This window comes from Schistocerca cancellata, chromosome 4 (genome assembly GCF_023864275.1).
Source record: "Schistocerca cancellata isolate TAMUIC-IGC-003103 chromosome 4, iqSchCanc2.1, whole genome shotgun sequence".
In the NCBI taxonomy this organism is placed as follows: domain Eukaryota; kingdom Metazoa; phylum Arthropoda; class Insecta; order Orthoptera; family Acrididae; genus Schistocerca; species Schistocerca cancellata.
The window spans coordinates 852,143,832-852,161,176 of NC_064629.1; the positions used below are offsets into that span (position 1 = coordinate 852,143,832).

At 39.4% G+C, this 17,345-nt stretch overlaps 1 protein-coding gene across 1 annotated transcript in view; it reads right to left on the reverse strand.

The window, feature by feature from the left end:
• Positions 1 to 4,526: 4,526 nt before the first annotated feature.
• The window catches only part of LOC126184965 (leucine-rich repeat-containing protein 40-like), a 200,392-nt gene continuing 187,573 nt past the window's right edge, over positions 4,527 to 17,345 (reverse strand). The window contains exons 9-11 of the mRNA XM_049927661.1: positions 11,848 to 12,036; positions 9,821 to 10,006; positions 4,527 to 4,910 (exon numbers count right to left, since the gene is read on the reverse strand). Coding sequence (XP_049783618.1) covers positions 4,802 to 4,910; positions 9,821 to 10,006; positions 11,848 to 12,036 — 484 coding nt within the window. The 3' untranslated portion in view covers positions 4,527 to 4,801. The remainder of the gene's footprint in view (positions 4,911 to 9,820; positions 10,007 to 11,847; positions 12,037 to 17,345) is intronic.

Here is a 17,345-nt window from a genome sequence, read left to right on the forward strand (position 1 = left end):
ATTCTTATCGTGGTCCATCTTCGTCAAGCTTTGCGCACTGTCATTAAAATCACTGTGACCTAGACTCTGCTTACATATTAACCTTCAGAATAAAAATTGATTACTGTGCATCAGACTTTGCATGGATTGCCTTACAGATTCTGTTATAAGGCAAATTGTCTTAACTTACAAATGAGTGCTTCCCCTGAATTCTGCTCCAGATTACTGCCATATTCTGTACTTGATTGTGCTGTGTCCTGTGGTGAGCTTGCAATAAATATTACTCAAAATAGAAAATTGGCATGAGCAAACGAGGACTTCAAGATGAACTCAGCTTCGGCTAAGCTGTTAGAGCAATGACAGCTTCAAAGGACTGTGGCACAAAAACAGTTAGTGTGTCAAGACAAGCTGCACTGCTAGCATATTGACCTACAGCAGCTCATGCAGCCACTTCACACTGGAAGACAGCCCTATCACCACCACCTGCACTGTTTCCAGCTTCCGACAATGCAAAGGATTACACGGTCATAAATCTTTGCCAGCTAAGGTAGCACTTACCAGAATTTAAGGTACTAGACACTGAGCATTTCTCTCATGGGCTAAGCCCAAATTGTTACAGTTATTGTAAAGGTTATCCTCTGTAATGGATCTATTCACCCAGACTTTTGAAGAATTATTTAGCTTATAGGCAACTTACCACAGTGAACAAAGCCACGTAGTGTCACCCAGGCTCTAGTTTAATCAACACCAAAAATGGCCAGTCCAGACATGTGCACAATGGAAGATGCTCTTCACAGCCACAAACAAAAATGTCAGTTTGTTTATGACAGTCCAGCTTGTAAAAAGTCATATCCTGACTCACTCACTCACTCGTAACCCAGTAATTCAAATCTCACAAGATAAACATGTTCACAGTGAGGTGTTAAGGGTCACAGACTCCACATTGGAAGAATTCCTATAAATCACCTACCATTTCTAAGAGTCTTTATCATCAAATGGCAAAACAGTTAGACATCACCACCAATCACTCCCATAATATAAAGACTGTTTCAAAACAAACCAATGATTCAAATATCATCACCACCAGGTATTCCGCGCAACTAACCATGCTGCCCACATCACTTTAAAGCCATCAACTGCCCCAGTTTCTTTTAGCCTTGACCCATTCCGTTCACATTAAAAGTAGTAGTTAAGGTTGAACTGAAACAATTAGAGCAGAAGGGTGTTCTCTAACAAATCCCTTCCAGTCAATGGGCAACGCCACTAGTGATCATCAAAGAACAAAATGGGAAACTATGCTTTTGTGGTAACTTCAAAGTAAGTCAATTTGCAAGCAGATATTTATGTTTACTCAGCTCCATGCCCCAAGAAACTCTTAGCTACACTCTCCATAAGCAGTGCTTCTCAAAGAATGTCACAAATGCATCCTCTTGGGTGAAGAGACTGAAAATGCAGCTGTGGTTAATGTACCATTTGGTATCGGCATGTTTCACTACCTACATTTCGTCATTCCTAATGCACCAGCACTGTTCCAACAATATTTAGACAAACTGATGAGGGACATACAATTGTGCTTAAAATGTTTGGATATCATCATTGTCACAGAAGCTAATCAACAGGAGCACCTATCAAATTTACACATTTTTTAAAGAAACTGCAAGTAGCCTGACTAATCTATAACTAGAGTAAAAGCAAATTCTTCCAAGCAGAAGTGGCATATTCAGGCCATATACAAAATAAAAACATCGTCCATCCTATGGAGCAAATGTATGAGAACCAAATAATATACAAGAGCTGCAATCTTTTGTGGTCAAAATAAATTATTATGTGAAATTCATTCCACATGTAGCTACCACAGCCCAGCCCTTCATTCAGTTATTGAAGAAGGCAACACAGTTCAAGTGGACAATAACCTGTGACAGGGTCTACAAAAACCTAAAGGAACATCTCTGATCCACCCCATGCCTAGCATCATTTGAAACCAGCTGACCATTCTCAGCATCTGACACATCGTCCTATGGTTGGCTGTTCCAACACTGCACCATAGGATGTGGGCACTGCCAGGAACCCCTCAGCTTTCTCGTGGGCAGGCACACCTGCTGCTACCTGCCAGGTGGCCCTATTACACATTCTCCACATGTGTTAACCACATGGCCAACTCCACCCACCTGTGCCTGTGGGCACCATACTGCCCACCTGTGAGCACACGACCTGGAACACCCTACTCTACGGCATAGGGATAGTGCTGTCTCAAAACAGTACTGAATAAGCTGAACAGCTGATCACGTATACTTTGAAAAAAAGTTACACCTGCCCAGAGAAATTACTCCCAGATAGAATGAGAGGCATTAGCTATAATGTATTGCATCATTAAATTCCACACCTATCTCTATGGAGCTTGCTTCCACCTAATCATTGATCATATACCTTTACTGGCAATATTTGGACCACACAATATGCTATCAGAGTGGACAACACAGCTACTCCCTGGGCAGCTACAACTACAAAATTAATTAGAAGTCCACAACTAAGCAAGCTATTGCTGAAGCACTGATCCACTTACCTAAGAGTCCAAAGTCAGTGTTTGATAATAATCTGCTTCCAGATGGAATTGTCAGCCCAGGACACTGTGCAAAACTTTAGCATTACAGCCTCCATGATAGTCTATGCTACAAGAGAGGCTTTATCACCTTCTACACAAGTTTCATCAAGTTTGGCCTCCCAAATTAGACAGGCCCTACAACTTTCTCACTGTGGACCCCCACCCTTCACTTGAAAAATTTGCTTGTGGTTGTTGATCAGGTTATACTGCTGGCCACAGATTCCAATGACTTCAAAGTGATCAGTCCCCAATTGTGCAGGTCCTCCATCTTACACATCTTGAGGCCAGTGGAGAATGACTCGCAGGCTGCAGACTGATAAACACATGCAACATCTGGTCCTTGCACATACCAAGTGCACTGAACATCAATCAGCCCTGCCCAAAACTTCACACCTTGAGCAGCATCATGATAGCCATGGGATAAGACAGACTTGGACTTTGTGGAACTTTTCTTAAATTCAATAAGGCTCATAGCAGTGGATGAATAGCCAAACTACATTTCTGTGCTTAATGAGGGGCCCATCACCCCAAAATCCACCCTCTGGGTGCTCACTAGAATATTAAAAACAGAAGGATTGCTCCACGCCATAGTAGCCAGACAAAATCCCCCAATTTATGTATCAGAATTTTGCCCCTGAAATGACATATTACACATCACTGCAGCATCATCTGGCATCTAGCAGTGAGACAGACAGAATGGTGCACACATTCAAAAAGCAAAAGTAAAAGGCCCTGGGAGAGATGTCAGTGGAGGAAACACTAACTTTATTTTGTAGCATTTACATGATAACACCAGTCAATGGTTGCAGGCCTGCTGAAGTACTCCATGGCAACAACCACACACATTCCTGCACCTGCTCTCACCATACCCACAGGAAGCCACAAGAACACAAGGGTCAATGGCCACAAGAACACATTGGGTCAATGGAAGCGTCCAATCCCACCTGTCTGCGTTGACCCATGACGTAAGGGTGTTGGGGTGTGTGATGTCATTACATCATTACAGCATGGAGTTGGTGGCGTCGCGCGCGCGCCTGTGTGTGTGTGTGTGTGTGTGTGTGTGTGTGTGTGTGTGTGTGTGTGTTTAGCCAGCTGAAATTTGTTGGTGGTAAGTAATTATTTTTGGGTCCATTTTTATCGAGTTGTAATGTTTTGTGTATTTATTGTAAATAGCATGTGTTTTAATTTATGTAGGGATGTTTGAGTTTTTAAGTTTTGAGGTGTTGTGGTTTTGGTTTTGTTTTTCGTAGTAGTAGGTGTTGGTTTTTTCATATCAGTAGTTATAATTGGCCTATATACGTCAAGGGAAATGACCCATTTCTATTTTCATATTTTTATATAGGTGTTTGTACGTAGCTATAGGTGTCTGGGTACCATCACCTGTGGTTAAGGGAAATGTCTGATTCCAATTTCTGTAGTTTTTGTTGTAGGCATTGGTGTTTCAGTATAGTCAGTCGCCGTTGACCTGTATAGGTCAAGGGAAGTGTCCGATTCCTGCAGATCTTTTACTTTTTTTTTTTTTTTTTTTGGGGGGGGGGGGGGGGGGGGTTGTTCATCTTAGCAGTAATCCACGTGCTTTAAGATCAAAATCAAAACTGAAGAGTTTGCTCATGGGTCACTCCTCCTATTCTGTCGAGGAGTTCCTTGAAAAACCTAAAGCTGATTCTTATTGTATTGTTGATAGCGTTTACTTAAACTTATGGACTGACTTTTTTCGGGTTCATAAACATTTTATTTTTATTTGTTATTACTCTTATGTTGTAATTTCATGTACTAACACGTTCCATGACCTTGGAGATTTGCTCCTCAATTTGGTAATATGGAATTTGGCATGAAAATAAAATAAAAATAAAATAATGATAATATTTTAAAGTGTCTCAGACTGCAACAGGAGGGGTGAGGCCAAAGGAGGAGGTAGCAGAACATAAGACATGTAATCCACTGTGAAAGAATATAATTAACATAGCTTGCTTTTACATGACTGTATCATTTTAACTCATATCAAAAAATAATCTTGTGCTTCACTTTTTAAATCAAGTTAGCTCTTCAAATACTGAATTGTTTACATTTCACTTGGACAACAGAAATAACCTTAACATTATATGTGACACACATTTCTGCAAATCCATTTATAATACTGACAGTAATTTGTAACATATAGTGCTTTATAGAATGAATAAATAGTTTGATAAAAAGGAATACTGTAGAGGTGTTTGAGCATTACTCTTGTGGAATGCGATCTCGAAGGTAAGATAGCAGTGATTCAGTGCCCTGCAATAATACGCACTGACGGGGATGACGAAAGCAATTTCCTTCCAACTTCACAGTCCTGTAGGACAGAAAAACGATAGCAAAAGTATACAAATTACATAACACATTAGAAACATTTTGTGCAAAGTTAACAAAGCACTAAAGAACAACAGTAGCCCATCAACCTTCTTTGGAAAAGAAGTCATTCATAAATATCAGTGCAACAGAAAGGAAACTTTTACATGTAATATTGTTCACTATCAGGGCTAGTTAGTTGTTTGTTTACCCCAGGCACAGTTCATGATTTCCATCCTGTGGAACACAGCAACAATTATGTTTTGGAACTAACCTAGTAGACCTCTGACTAGCTACACATCAATCTGTCACCACAACCAATATTGGGGAAGCAGGGGAGGGGGAGGGGGAGGGGGAGGGGGAGGGGGAGCGGGAGGGGTGGTGGTGACAGTATCACACTGTAGCCAAAAGTTTATATACTGTATCTTTTTTCATTTCATACTCTACCACAAAATAACACCAATGTTTTACACGATTTCAGTCCTAAATTTGAGACAAAATGGTTCAAATAGCTCTGAGCACTATGGGACTTAACATCTGAGGACCTAGGGTCTTTTTGCAAGGACTGTACAAAAGAGGACCATGCAGAGATAGTGGGTGGGGCAGGAAACAGTTTGGACAGGGATGGGGCATATGACATAGCTGGTGCCCTGGACAAGATAGCTTCCCTGACTCATGGCACCTATGTGCACTTTGTTGGGCTGTTCCGGCATCATGACCGACCACACCTTGATGGAGCTGTGAGGTGAATCAATGTGGGGTTAGGGATGGCTCTGAGGACAGCCAACTTTGTTCATGTTTCTCTGGTGCCTGTCAAGACTATCAACAGATGGGGTTTCACTAGCATTGCCAACACATAACAGGACTGAGAAGGGAACAATGGTACAGCTGATTCATGAAAGTATAGGGGGATGGATCTCGGGCCACACATGGTCAAATACCTGTTGTCATTGGTAGGAAAAGTAGGTCTTTTTAGAGTAAATCCAGACAGCGGGTTCCCCTGCCTAAAGAGTATCTCCAGCAGTTTAAAAAATACTGAAACAATCACTCACAAGACAGATTTTAAAACTTCAAATACCACACATACCAGATGTCGCAAAGAAAAACAAACCATTCGAAAGATTAACCTGGGGCATTTCACAGGATTAACAATCCTCCATCAAAACAAGCAATCAATAAAAAATAAAATACAACTATTAGAAGTTGAGCTCCCATCTTTGAACTGCACAGTAGTTTGTGTTAGTGAGCACTGGTGCAGAGACACAGAAATCCAACATGTAGTATTATCACTGTATGAAAGGGCAAACTCTCACTGCAGAACTGCTTCAAGGGGTGGAGGATCACGCATTTACATCAGAAAAGGAACAGTTCAAATCAAGACATGACCTCAGTACAGCAAGCAAAGACAAACACTTTGAAATATCAGCTATTCAATTAACAGGGCTTGATATCACCAAGAAATTAATGATTTTGTGTGTGTATAGATCTCTCATTTTTCAATGAATTAACAAAAGTTCTAGATAAAATCTCAAGTATAAAGGTCAACATAATTATGTGTGGAGACATTAACATCAACACTAGTATCATAAATGAATCCAGCAGCACCTTCATAAACATCCTTCAAAGTTTTGACACATCCCTATTGGTCAATAGTGCAACAAGGGTTACAACAATGACTGCATCAGCAATTGACCATGTGGCCACAAATATGAACAGGGAAAAATGTGATGTAGCTGTAGAAGATCTAGTACTATCAGACCATCTATGTCAAATAACAACAGTAAAATCAGGTATTGAATCATTCCCTAAACTCCAAGCCTATAAACAACATCTATCAGAGATTTTTCAAAAGAAATAGCAAACAAAAGCTGGGATGAAGTGTATAAAGAAACCAATATGACTATGGAACTCTCTAAATTCTCCACATTATTTAAATTGAACTTTGAAAATGCATTTTCAAAAGTATGCATGTCTGTATCAACATCTCACAAAAACAGATGGACGACAGCAGGTATTAAGAAGTCCTCCCAAACACTTAAATACCTCAGTTCCATGAAAAAGAGCCACAATGATCCAAATTCTTAAATATCTATCATAGGTGCAAAAGATCTAAAGGAAGGTGCTGATTGCTGCACAAAAGTCATTTAATGAGAAAATAATATATCATGCAGAGAATAAAAGCAAAGCAATCAGGAATGTTATAAAAAAGGAAACAGGGAGACACAAACAAATGCAGAATAACACGCTGCTAAGGGAGTGGGATAAGGTAATAAATGATCCATAAAACTTAGCGAACTATGTAAATGAGCATTTTTTCAAGTATTGCAGAGAATTAAAAAAAAAAAAATCCACAAACAAATCTAACACCTGTAAATAATGTTGCATTAAATACAATGATGTTACTTCCAACCACTGACAATGAAGTCAATAAAACTGTTCAAAAACTAAAAAATAAAGTGTCAGTAGGCTTAGATGAAGTATCAATGTGTGTACTGAAGCTGGCCGCGGTGGTCTAGCGGTTCTGGCGCTGCAGTCCAGAACCGTGGGACTGCTACGGTCGCAGGTTCGAATCCTGCCTCGGGCATGGGTGTGTGTGAGATGTCCGTAGGTTAGTTAGGTTTAAGTAATTCTAAGTTCTAGGGGACTTATGACCTAAGATGTTGAGTCCCATAGTGCTCAGAGCCATTTATTTGTGTACTGAAACAATGCTTACAGATTATACAAGGCCCTTTAACAAATATAATAAATTAATCCTTCACATCGGGGACATTTCCAGAGTAGTTAAAACAGGCAAGAGTTGTACCTTTGCTCAAGAAAGGTACTGCAGAAGGCATAGAAAATTACCGGCCCATCTCCCTGCTGTCGCCATTCTCAGAAATAATAGAAGCAATTATGAAAGACAGATTAATGAATTGCCTGGATAAATACAATCTTTTAAGCGAATCACAATTTAGTTTCCAAAGTGTCAAAAATACGGAGTCAGCCATAGCAGAATTCACCAAACTTGTACTTGATGATGCTCTAAAGATGAGTGTCACAGGCATATTTTTGGATCTTTCTAAGGCCTTTGATACAGTCGACTACAAGATTCGATTAAATAAATTACAAGCATTAGGAATAAGAGTGTTACTGGTATCAATCATACCTAGCATATAGGGTACAAATAGTAGAAACAACACATACTTCAAATAGATCCAAACATTTACTAAAACACTTATCAGAACCAAAATACATTAATATAGGGGTTCCGCAAGGTAGCATATTAGGACCAATACTATTCCTGATATACATCAATGACTTTCCCAGTAGTGTTACTCATGGTGAAAAAATTCTCTTTGCTGATGACAGCAATATTATAGTCACTGAGAAAACAACAGAACTCCTTGCACACTAAGCAAATGAAACCCCAAGGAAGTTTATGATTGGTCAATAAGCAATTAAGTGACATTGAACATAAAGAAAACTAATGCCATGAATTTCAGTTTGAAGAGGAAAAATGACAAAATTAAATGTAGGTGGCACCTCTATAGAATGTGTAACAAAGGCAAAATTTCTAGGAATGAATATTGATTCTCATTTGAAGTGGTGTGAACATACAAGTGTACTTGCAAACAGAATGTCATCAGCATGATACACCCTTAGAACCCTAGTGTCTTTCAGTTATATACTATTCATGTGTACACCCAGTTCTTAGCTATGGCATTCTTTTTTGGGTAACAAGTGCACAAAATATGAACACAATTTTCAAACTCCAGAAAAGAGCAATAAGAATAATAACCAAAAATAGTAGTCAAGCTCATTGTAAAGATCTGTTCAGAACACTGGGCTTTTTAACTGCTCCATGTGAATACATTCACCATTCAGTTGTACACATCAAAAATAACATTGTTAATTACTGCACAAACAGCTCTGTCATGACCATGGAACAAGAGCTAGACTCAACTTACACTTACCAAGAAAAAATAAATATAAAACTCAAAACAGCATTTTCTATCAAGCAATAAAACTGTACAATAAATTACCAAGAGAGATTAAAGAAATTACAAAAATACACTTACTTAAAAAGGCAGCTAGAAAGTACCTGTTATGCAACACAGTTTATGCATTGAAGGATTAATTAGATAAAACAGATTAGGGGTTTGGTAAAAAAAAGTTATACAAATAAATAATAATAATAATAATGATTGTAAAACATCCAACATTCCACATAACACCTTCAAATTATTATTTTTTCCTTCTTTTTTCCTTTTCTAGATGTACTTAATTGCAAGCTATGCATAGCACAATACTAACATCTCTTCCTCTTTCTGAGCTCAGCATCTCAATCATTGTAGAGGGATGCTGACTCAGTTTTTCAGGATAGCAAATGGGAAGTTGCAAGTTGTGGTACAGAAAATGGCCCAGAGATCACCAGTGTGTGTGTGTGTGTGTGTGTGTGTGTGTGTGTGTGTGTGTGTGTGTAGTGAGTGAAGTGTTATGAAAGGATGTGTGTATAGTGTGTGCAGTGACTGATGGTGAGATACGAGTGAGCAGTGTGGCATTACATTATTTAATAAGTTATTTGCAAAAAAAGTATTGTATACCAGGAGTAAATCTAATGATTGTGTCCAACTAGAAGTCCGCAAATGTATGTGTATATGAATTATCTTATTTCAAATTGGTCTAAACTTGTAAATACTTTGACATGTCCTATATCCTTGTAAAAAATGATCTACGGATGGATAAAGCAGCAGCAGCAGCAGCAGCAGCAGCAGCAGCTGCTGCTGCTGCTGCTGCTACTGACTGCACTGCAATCTAACATGGGGCATTCAGAGTTCCCCATCTTTCCTATCATTTGCCATAACTACTGCAAATATCTCATTCTAGATTTTTTGTCAAATACCAATTTAAACAAAGTTACAATAAGGAACTCACCTTAACTGCCTCAAGTTCCCAAGTTGTGGTGGAACAGATGATATGTTATTGTTTGATAAATCAAGTACTGCAAGTCTTCTTAGTTGAGAGAGGACTTCCATATCAATTTCTGCCAAGGTGTTCCCTTTCAAATCCAAAATCTCCAAACTTTGTAAGGTTGCAATAATAGGTGGTATATATTGAAACCTGTAATGTCAAGAATTCTTTCATAGCACAAATACATAATAATTACTCTTAGAGAAATCTGTAATGTGAATAATTATGTTTCTCCAACTAGATTTTTGATATCAACAATTACTAAGAACACAGATAAAAATCAACGCTCTTTCTACCAATAATCTTACAAGTTGGTGCATATGCTATTTAAGACAGGTATAACTAAATGCTTTATGTTAGCATTTTAAACTTCAGCTAAAAACCATAACTGAAAACAAAAATAAAGCAATTTAAGCAGTTACAGTTCACAAAAATTAGGAGTAAGAATACTGTGTAGTTACACACTAAGTATTAATTCAGGATGGACAAGTATGGAGGAGGAAATTGCTTGTGACTTTGTTTAAAGTAACATTGTGTCATCGCCACAAGTGATGCACGAAATCCACAAAATATTTCAGTCAAGGAGGTCGGGTATGGTTCTGAGCCACACTCCTCCCAACTGCATCCCAAACATTAATCTTATCCCATCAGAAGCAGGGCCACCTTTGAAAATAGCCATGTCTGCTGCAGTCACTGCATAGCTCTTTACACTAATGTGACAACCAACCAGCTGCCAACCAGAATGAATGGCCACTGGAAAACTGTGGCCAAGAATAAAGTTGACGAACCATTGGCACAACATGCAGCTGAGCACAACATGCTGAAGTTCAATGTCTGCATCAGAACCTGGGCCATCTGGTTCCTTCCCTCCACCACAAGCTTTTCTGAGCTATTCAGATGGGAGTTATCCTTGCAACACACCCTTCATTCCCATAACCCTTCTGGCCTCAGTCTCTGTTAACTAACTGTCCACACACTATATGTCCAAGAGTTTCCCTTTTCTCTGTCCTATCACCCCCTCCCAATCCACATTTTCAGATCACCATCTTTGGGTGACACACCCCACTGCCTATGGTGCTTGTGTATCACATGGCTAACCTGTGAACCTGCCACCCCTCCATTACACATTCCTAGACAACCAATCTGCTGTCACCTTCCAAGCTGCTCACTACCTACCACCAATCCATGTTTCTGCCTCCCACCTCTCTCCCTTAACCACTCCCCCCCCCCCCCCAACCAGACACAAACCCCACATCACCAGTCAAAGTGCAATCCTGGCATTGTGTGTCCATATGTGGGGCAGGGGATGTACTGAGGCTCAAAGAGGATTTATTCTGGAAACTAGCAAGTTTTCTTTCCCTTTTGTGTGTGCCTGTCGACATCTCAACACTTCCACTACTTGGTGAGTGGTCTCCTTTACCCTTAATGTACTTACATTCTGATAGAACTTCCCTTACATATTTATAGCACAAAGTTTGGTGTATCATGTCTTAAACATAAATGTGTTTCCACAGAAGACACAACAGGAGGAGGGGAGGGGGGACACAACTTTGTGGCAATTTGTTAATTGTGTCCTACAAATTCAAACACATACAATCCTGAAGTCAAAAAGTTACTTTAAAATTTCTTGACACAATGCAAGTTGCACATAATGAACATTTAATCATAAAGTAAAAAAATGAAAATTCTAATGCTGCCTCAGAAACTGTGGAAGTAAAAGACAACCAGGAACCTCCAATTTAAACCACAGAAAAATAAAAATTAACGAAAGACAAGACAAGACACAGTATTTATATTAACTTAATGTACTTAAATACAGTGTACTCCATGATAATTACATTAATACGACATCAAGTATTCAAGGAGACACTGACCTGTTATAAAATCTTAATCTATGCAAACAAATAGAAATCTCAGTATTGTAAAAGAAACTGGAACTTTAAAAAAAGTCCCTGAAAAGATAACCAACAATGAAGGAGATCTGTACTAACCTGTTGCAAGCAAGTACAAGTTCACGAAGCATAACAAGCTCTGAAACTGATTCTGGGAGATCTGTTAGTTTATTAAACTGCAGATTAAGGTACTGCAAGTATGGAAAGTCTCCTATTGAGATTGGCAGACACTCCAGTGAATTACATTCAACATTAATTTCTGTCGCAATCTTATTCAATTTAGATATTCTGAAAAAGAGCACACAATTAATGAAATATTTTATGTTCCTTCCTTAGTGTGAATCTACAGACACCAACGCTATTTGTATAGTATTCTAAACAATTATTTGTTAATGTGGAAAATGCCAAGCTTCACTGTGGTTCAGGTCCACTCTAAACTGTAGGTCCCTCTGTAAAGGTCGGAGAAAGGCAAAGGCTTATCCCCTCCAATTAAAGTATAGCTAAGAAAGCACTGCTGTGTTCAAATAGCTTTACATCTTACTTTTACTACATAATGCACAACAAGAAATTGTAATTAAAATAATTATAATAATAATGAAATAAATATGCTCTGAACTACGTCAAACAAATGTTTTTACAGAAATGCACCCAATTTATTTATTGTGATTTCTCTGTCAAAACCTTTAATCCTTATGGTGGTTGACTACATGCACTTTACCATCTAATCTCAGCACCTGTAGGACCCACTGCAGATCAGGCAACGATATGCCACTCTAAAATCTACCTTGGATATGCAGAATTGCCACCATAAGATCATAAGTTGAACAGAAAATCATGACAGTTACCAAACTACTTTTGTAGCAGCTTGTTAAGTTGCAATGTGTTACATTTCAACCTGATCATCATCCTGCGCTACGTAAGGAATCTGCCACAAGAAAAATGCAAACACGTCAAGCAGATTTGCTTAACTTGTGCCAACATACCAAAATAATGAAGTTAATTAAAAATTGCAGTAAAACACAAGGCTCTAAATCAACCTTAACTGCATATGTGTGAAATATCATGATCTCTCCTTTTGTGATTGATTTGTAATGTTACAAGTTTATGCTGAGCTTTATTGACAGAGGACAACCAACACTGTTGCCATATATACATATATAGTACTATTTCATTTATTTTCTTTGTCATCATTGGCATCACCACAGATGATTGATGTAGAGGAATTGTGGGCAAAGTTTACGCAGATTGTAAATCATGGTTTGGAGAGTTATGTGCCTAGTAAGTGGATAAAGGATGGAAAAGATCCACTATGGTTTAATAACAAAATTCGGAAGATGCTGAGAAAGCAGAGGCTGTTGCACTCTCAGTTCAAAAGAGAATGCACAAATGATGGCAAGTGAGAGTTAGTAGAGATTCGGATGTCTGTTAAAAGATCTACACGTGAGGCATACAACTACTACCACCATCGCAACTTAGCAAAAGATTTGGTAAATAACCTGAGAAAATTCTGGTCCTATGCGAAATTGCTAAACAGGTCTAAGGCTTCCATTTAGTCCGTTGTCGATAATTCTGGTGGCAGTTGAAGATAGCAAAATGAAAACCAAAGTTTTAAATTTCACGTTCAAGAAATCATTCATGAAGGAGTATCATGCAAACATACCATCATTTGACCGTATGGATGATACAGTAATACGAATACCTGGCATAGAGAAACAACTGAAAGATTTGAAAGCAAATAAATCACCAGGTCTGGATCGAATCCTAATTTGGTTTTACAAAAATTCTACAGCCTTGGCCCCTTATCTAGCCTACATTTATTGTGAATCTCTGGCCCAACACAAAGTTCCAAGTGACAGGAAAAAAGTGCAGTAGACTCCTGTATATAAGAAGGGTTAAAGAACGGACTCACACAATTACAGACCAGTATCCCTAACTTTGGTTTCCTGCAGAATCCTTGTGGACTTCCTAGGCCTGATACACAGCCAAACAAATAAATACATGAAAACTGCAAAAATACACAGAATACCCGGATAACAGACTCTTATATCAGCAATAAAAAGAAACTGGTCAGTACATGAATTTAAGTATTTAAAACACATTTCACTAATGATTTTAAATATAAAGTAAACTGACGGTAGGAACTCGTGCCAGCACTACATGTTATGTTGCAGTTCAAAGGAGAATCTCTCTCTCTCTCTCTCTCTCTCTCTCTCTCTCTCTCTCTCTCTCTCTCTCTGTATAGAGAGAATATAAATCCTACACGATCTTAAAACGGTGCTGATCAGGAAAGTGTACAGAGGGTTTAGATCAGCATAGGTCATCAACATACAGTCATTCATAAAAGATAAAACTGAATCACTTCTTATATACACTGAAGAGCCAAAGAAACTGGGCCCTCCATGAGCAAGCAGAAGTGCCACAACATGATGTGGCATGGACTCGACTAATGCCTGAAGTAGTACTGGAGGCAAGTGACATCACGAATCCTGCAGGGCTGTCCATAAATTCGTAAGGTTCGAGGGGGTGGAGATCTCTTCTGAACAGCACATTGCAAGGCATCCCAGGTATGCTCAGTAATGTTCATGTATGGGGAGTCTGGTAGCCAGTGGAACTGTTTAAACCTGGAAGAGAGTTCCTGGAGCCACTCTGTAGCAATTTTGGTTGTGTGGGGTGTCACACTGTCCTGGGTGGAATTGCCTAAGTCAGGCGGAATGCACAATGGACATGAATGGATGCAGGTGATCACACAGGATGCTTACGTACTTGTCACCTGTCAGAGCAGTATTTAGATGTATCAAGGATCCCACATCAGTCCAACTGCACACACCCCACACCATTACAGAGCTTCCACCAGCTTGAACAGTTTCCTGCTGACATACAGAGTCCACGGATTCATGAGGTTGTCTCCATACCCGGACATGTCCATCCGCTCGATACAATTTGAAACGAGACTCGTACGGCCAGGTAACATGTTTCCAGTCATCAACAGTGCAATGTCATTGTTGACGGGCCCAGGCGAGGCATAAACCTTTGTGACATGCAGTCATTAAGGGTACACGAGAGGACCTTTGGCTCCAAAAGCCCATAATAATGATGTTTCATTGAATGGTTCGCACACTGACACTTGTTGATGGCCCAGCATTGAAATCTGCAGCAATTTGTGGAAGGATTGCACTTCTGTCATGTTGAATGAGTCTCTTCAGTCATTGTTGGTGCTGTTCTTGCAAGGTCTTTTTCCGGCCACAGCGATGTTGGAGATTTGAAGTTTTACCTGAATCCTGATATTCACAGGACACTCGTGAAATGGTCGCATGGGAAAATGCCCACTTCATCGCTACTTCGAAGATGCTGTGTCCAATCACTCATGTGCCGACTATAATACCACATTCAAACTCACTCAAATCTTGATAACCTGCCACTGGAGCAGCAGTAATCAACCTAACAACTGCACCAGACACTTGTCTTATGTAGGCAATGCCGACCACAGCGCCTTATTTTACCTGTTTACATACCCCTGCATTTGAATATGCATGCGTATAACACTTTCTTTGGCACTTCAGTGTATATGGGAAAAAGAAATATATTCTCATAAGTACCAATATATCCTATACACCCTTTGAAATAATTATAATCAGTTTGTGAACAATTATATTCCTGTATAGAATTACAAAAGGAGCAGAAAGATAATCAGGCACAAAGGAACCTCTATACCACAGCCAGGCAATTCACTGGGTCACACTAACTTCGAAGAGGTATCAACCATTAACAATTTTCAATAAAATTAGAAAATGAATTATTTTTTGGAATAACAAAAAAGATTATGGACTACGCCTTGTCATGTCAGGGTGGCCCAGAACCCAGCAATGACAAGACGGGGAAGTTTAGCTCATTACATTGTAAGAGGTGACGAGAAGTGAACTGGTGTACGATGTGGGAAATTCAACAGCAATGGAGGCATCGACAGACACCATCAATATGGTAGATGAGGAACATCAATAAGGCAGAGTAGGCAGGAGACATATTCCACAAAATCCACTTTGCATCTGACCTGTAGCAAGGAGCAAACTGATCTGCATCTGACCACTAAAGTGTGGCTAGAATTCTTTTTTTGGAACTAACACTCCACTCCTAAAAGACTGAACTTCAGTCCAAAACTTGAAACAATTAAGTTCTATGATGCATGGCAGGAAATGAACCTTTATTGTAGGTGCTAACCTAGCCACTGCAACCAAGAACAGTATGATCACCCTGTCGGATTCTAGGGCATCTGGTATGACACGCAAAAAAGAGGGAGTTGGAGACCTCCGGCCAACTTTGCTGCAACACCAAAGTGGCACACTGAATATAAATACCCTCTTATGTACAGGGAAGTTGTATGAGCTAGAGAAAACCCTAAACGAGCAAAAAATACAAATACTGGCACTCCAAGAAACTAGACTGACAAACAACCATGCAATGGATTTTGGGAACCACTGACTTTTCAAAGGTAAAACAAACAAATACTGAAAAATGCACCACTTTTAGAAGTAGCTCATGCTGTCAAGAAAGGCATACTCACCCCTATAACAAATTTGAAGCTTGTAAACAACAGACTAATGACAATCACCTTTGTGTGTGCAAATAAACCATGCACACTAATCAATGTGCACATGACAATGTTGAAAACAAAACCAATCACAATAAAGTAAAGATATCATGGGAAACACTAGAAGAAATAGTGTTTAAAACTTCAGAGGTTCACAATAAATAAGACACAGTTCCCCAAATTTGACACTAGCTGGATCCAACCATCTCGAGAAAATGCAGCCAAAAAAATGGGAACAACTCAAAAACAAATTGATTGAAACAACACAAACACTAATATCTCTGCAGAAAATGAAAAAGTATCCTTGGTGGAATAAGAAATGTGAGCATGTAATTCAATCTCCACAGGCAGCATATGACGACTGGAATAGCAGTAAGACAGAGAACAACTACAAAACATTCCTTACTGTGAGGAAAGAGACAATCAAATTAATTAGAAAGACCAAAAGGAAATTCATAAAGGATCAACTAGTTGAAATCAAGAAAAACTTTGAAAGAAACAATACATATAATTTCTGTAAAATCTTCAAAACTCTTTCAGTCAGACAGGTTCCAACTGTTGCCTGCTACACACCTGCTGAGCAGCAAGTCATGCATTTAGTTCTTTTCTGTACTTTCTTAGTAGTGCTAGGAGGAATACGATGTGTGCACACTGTGTGTGGACACAGGAGGAGCTGTCCGCAGTTCACGAACAGATGAAGGTGCTTTTGGCTATGGTCAGCCATCTTCAGGCTGCTGAATCAGAGTGCATCAGTGGCAGAGCATCTGGCACATTGTATGGAATGCCTCAGGTGTCTTTTATTTCACCCATGGGCTCTGCCACCAAGGCACCTTCCAGTGGACCTGACACGGAACATCTGCCTTAACCGCAGGGTGAGTTGTGATTGGTAATGCGTTCACGTCACTCAAGGCAGAAAGCCAATGTGGAGACCGCCATATGGCCTCACCTATTCATAATGCGAAACGACAGGTGACAACTCGTTCAGAAGGATCTGAGCAGACAGACACAGACG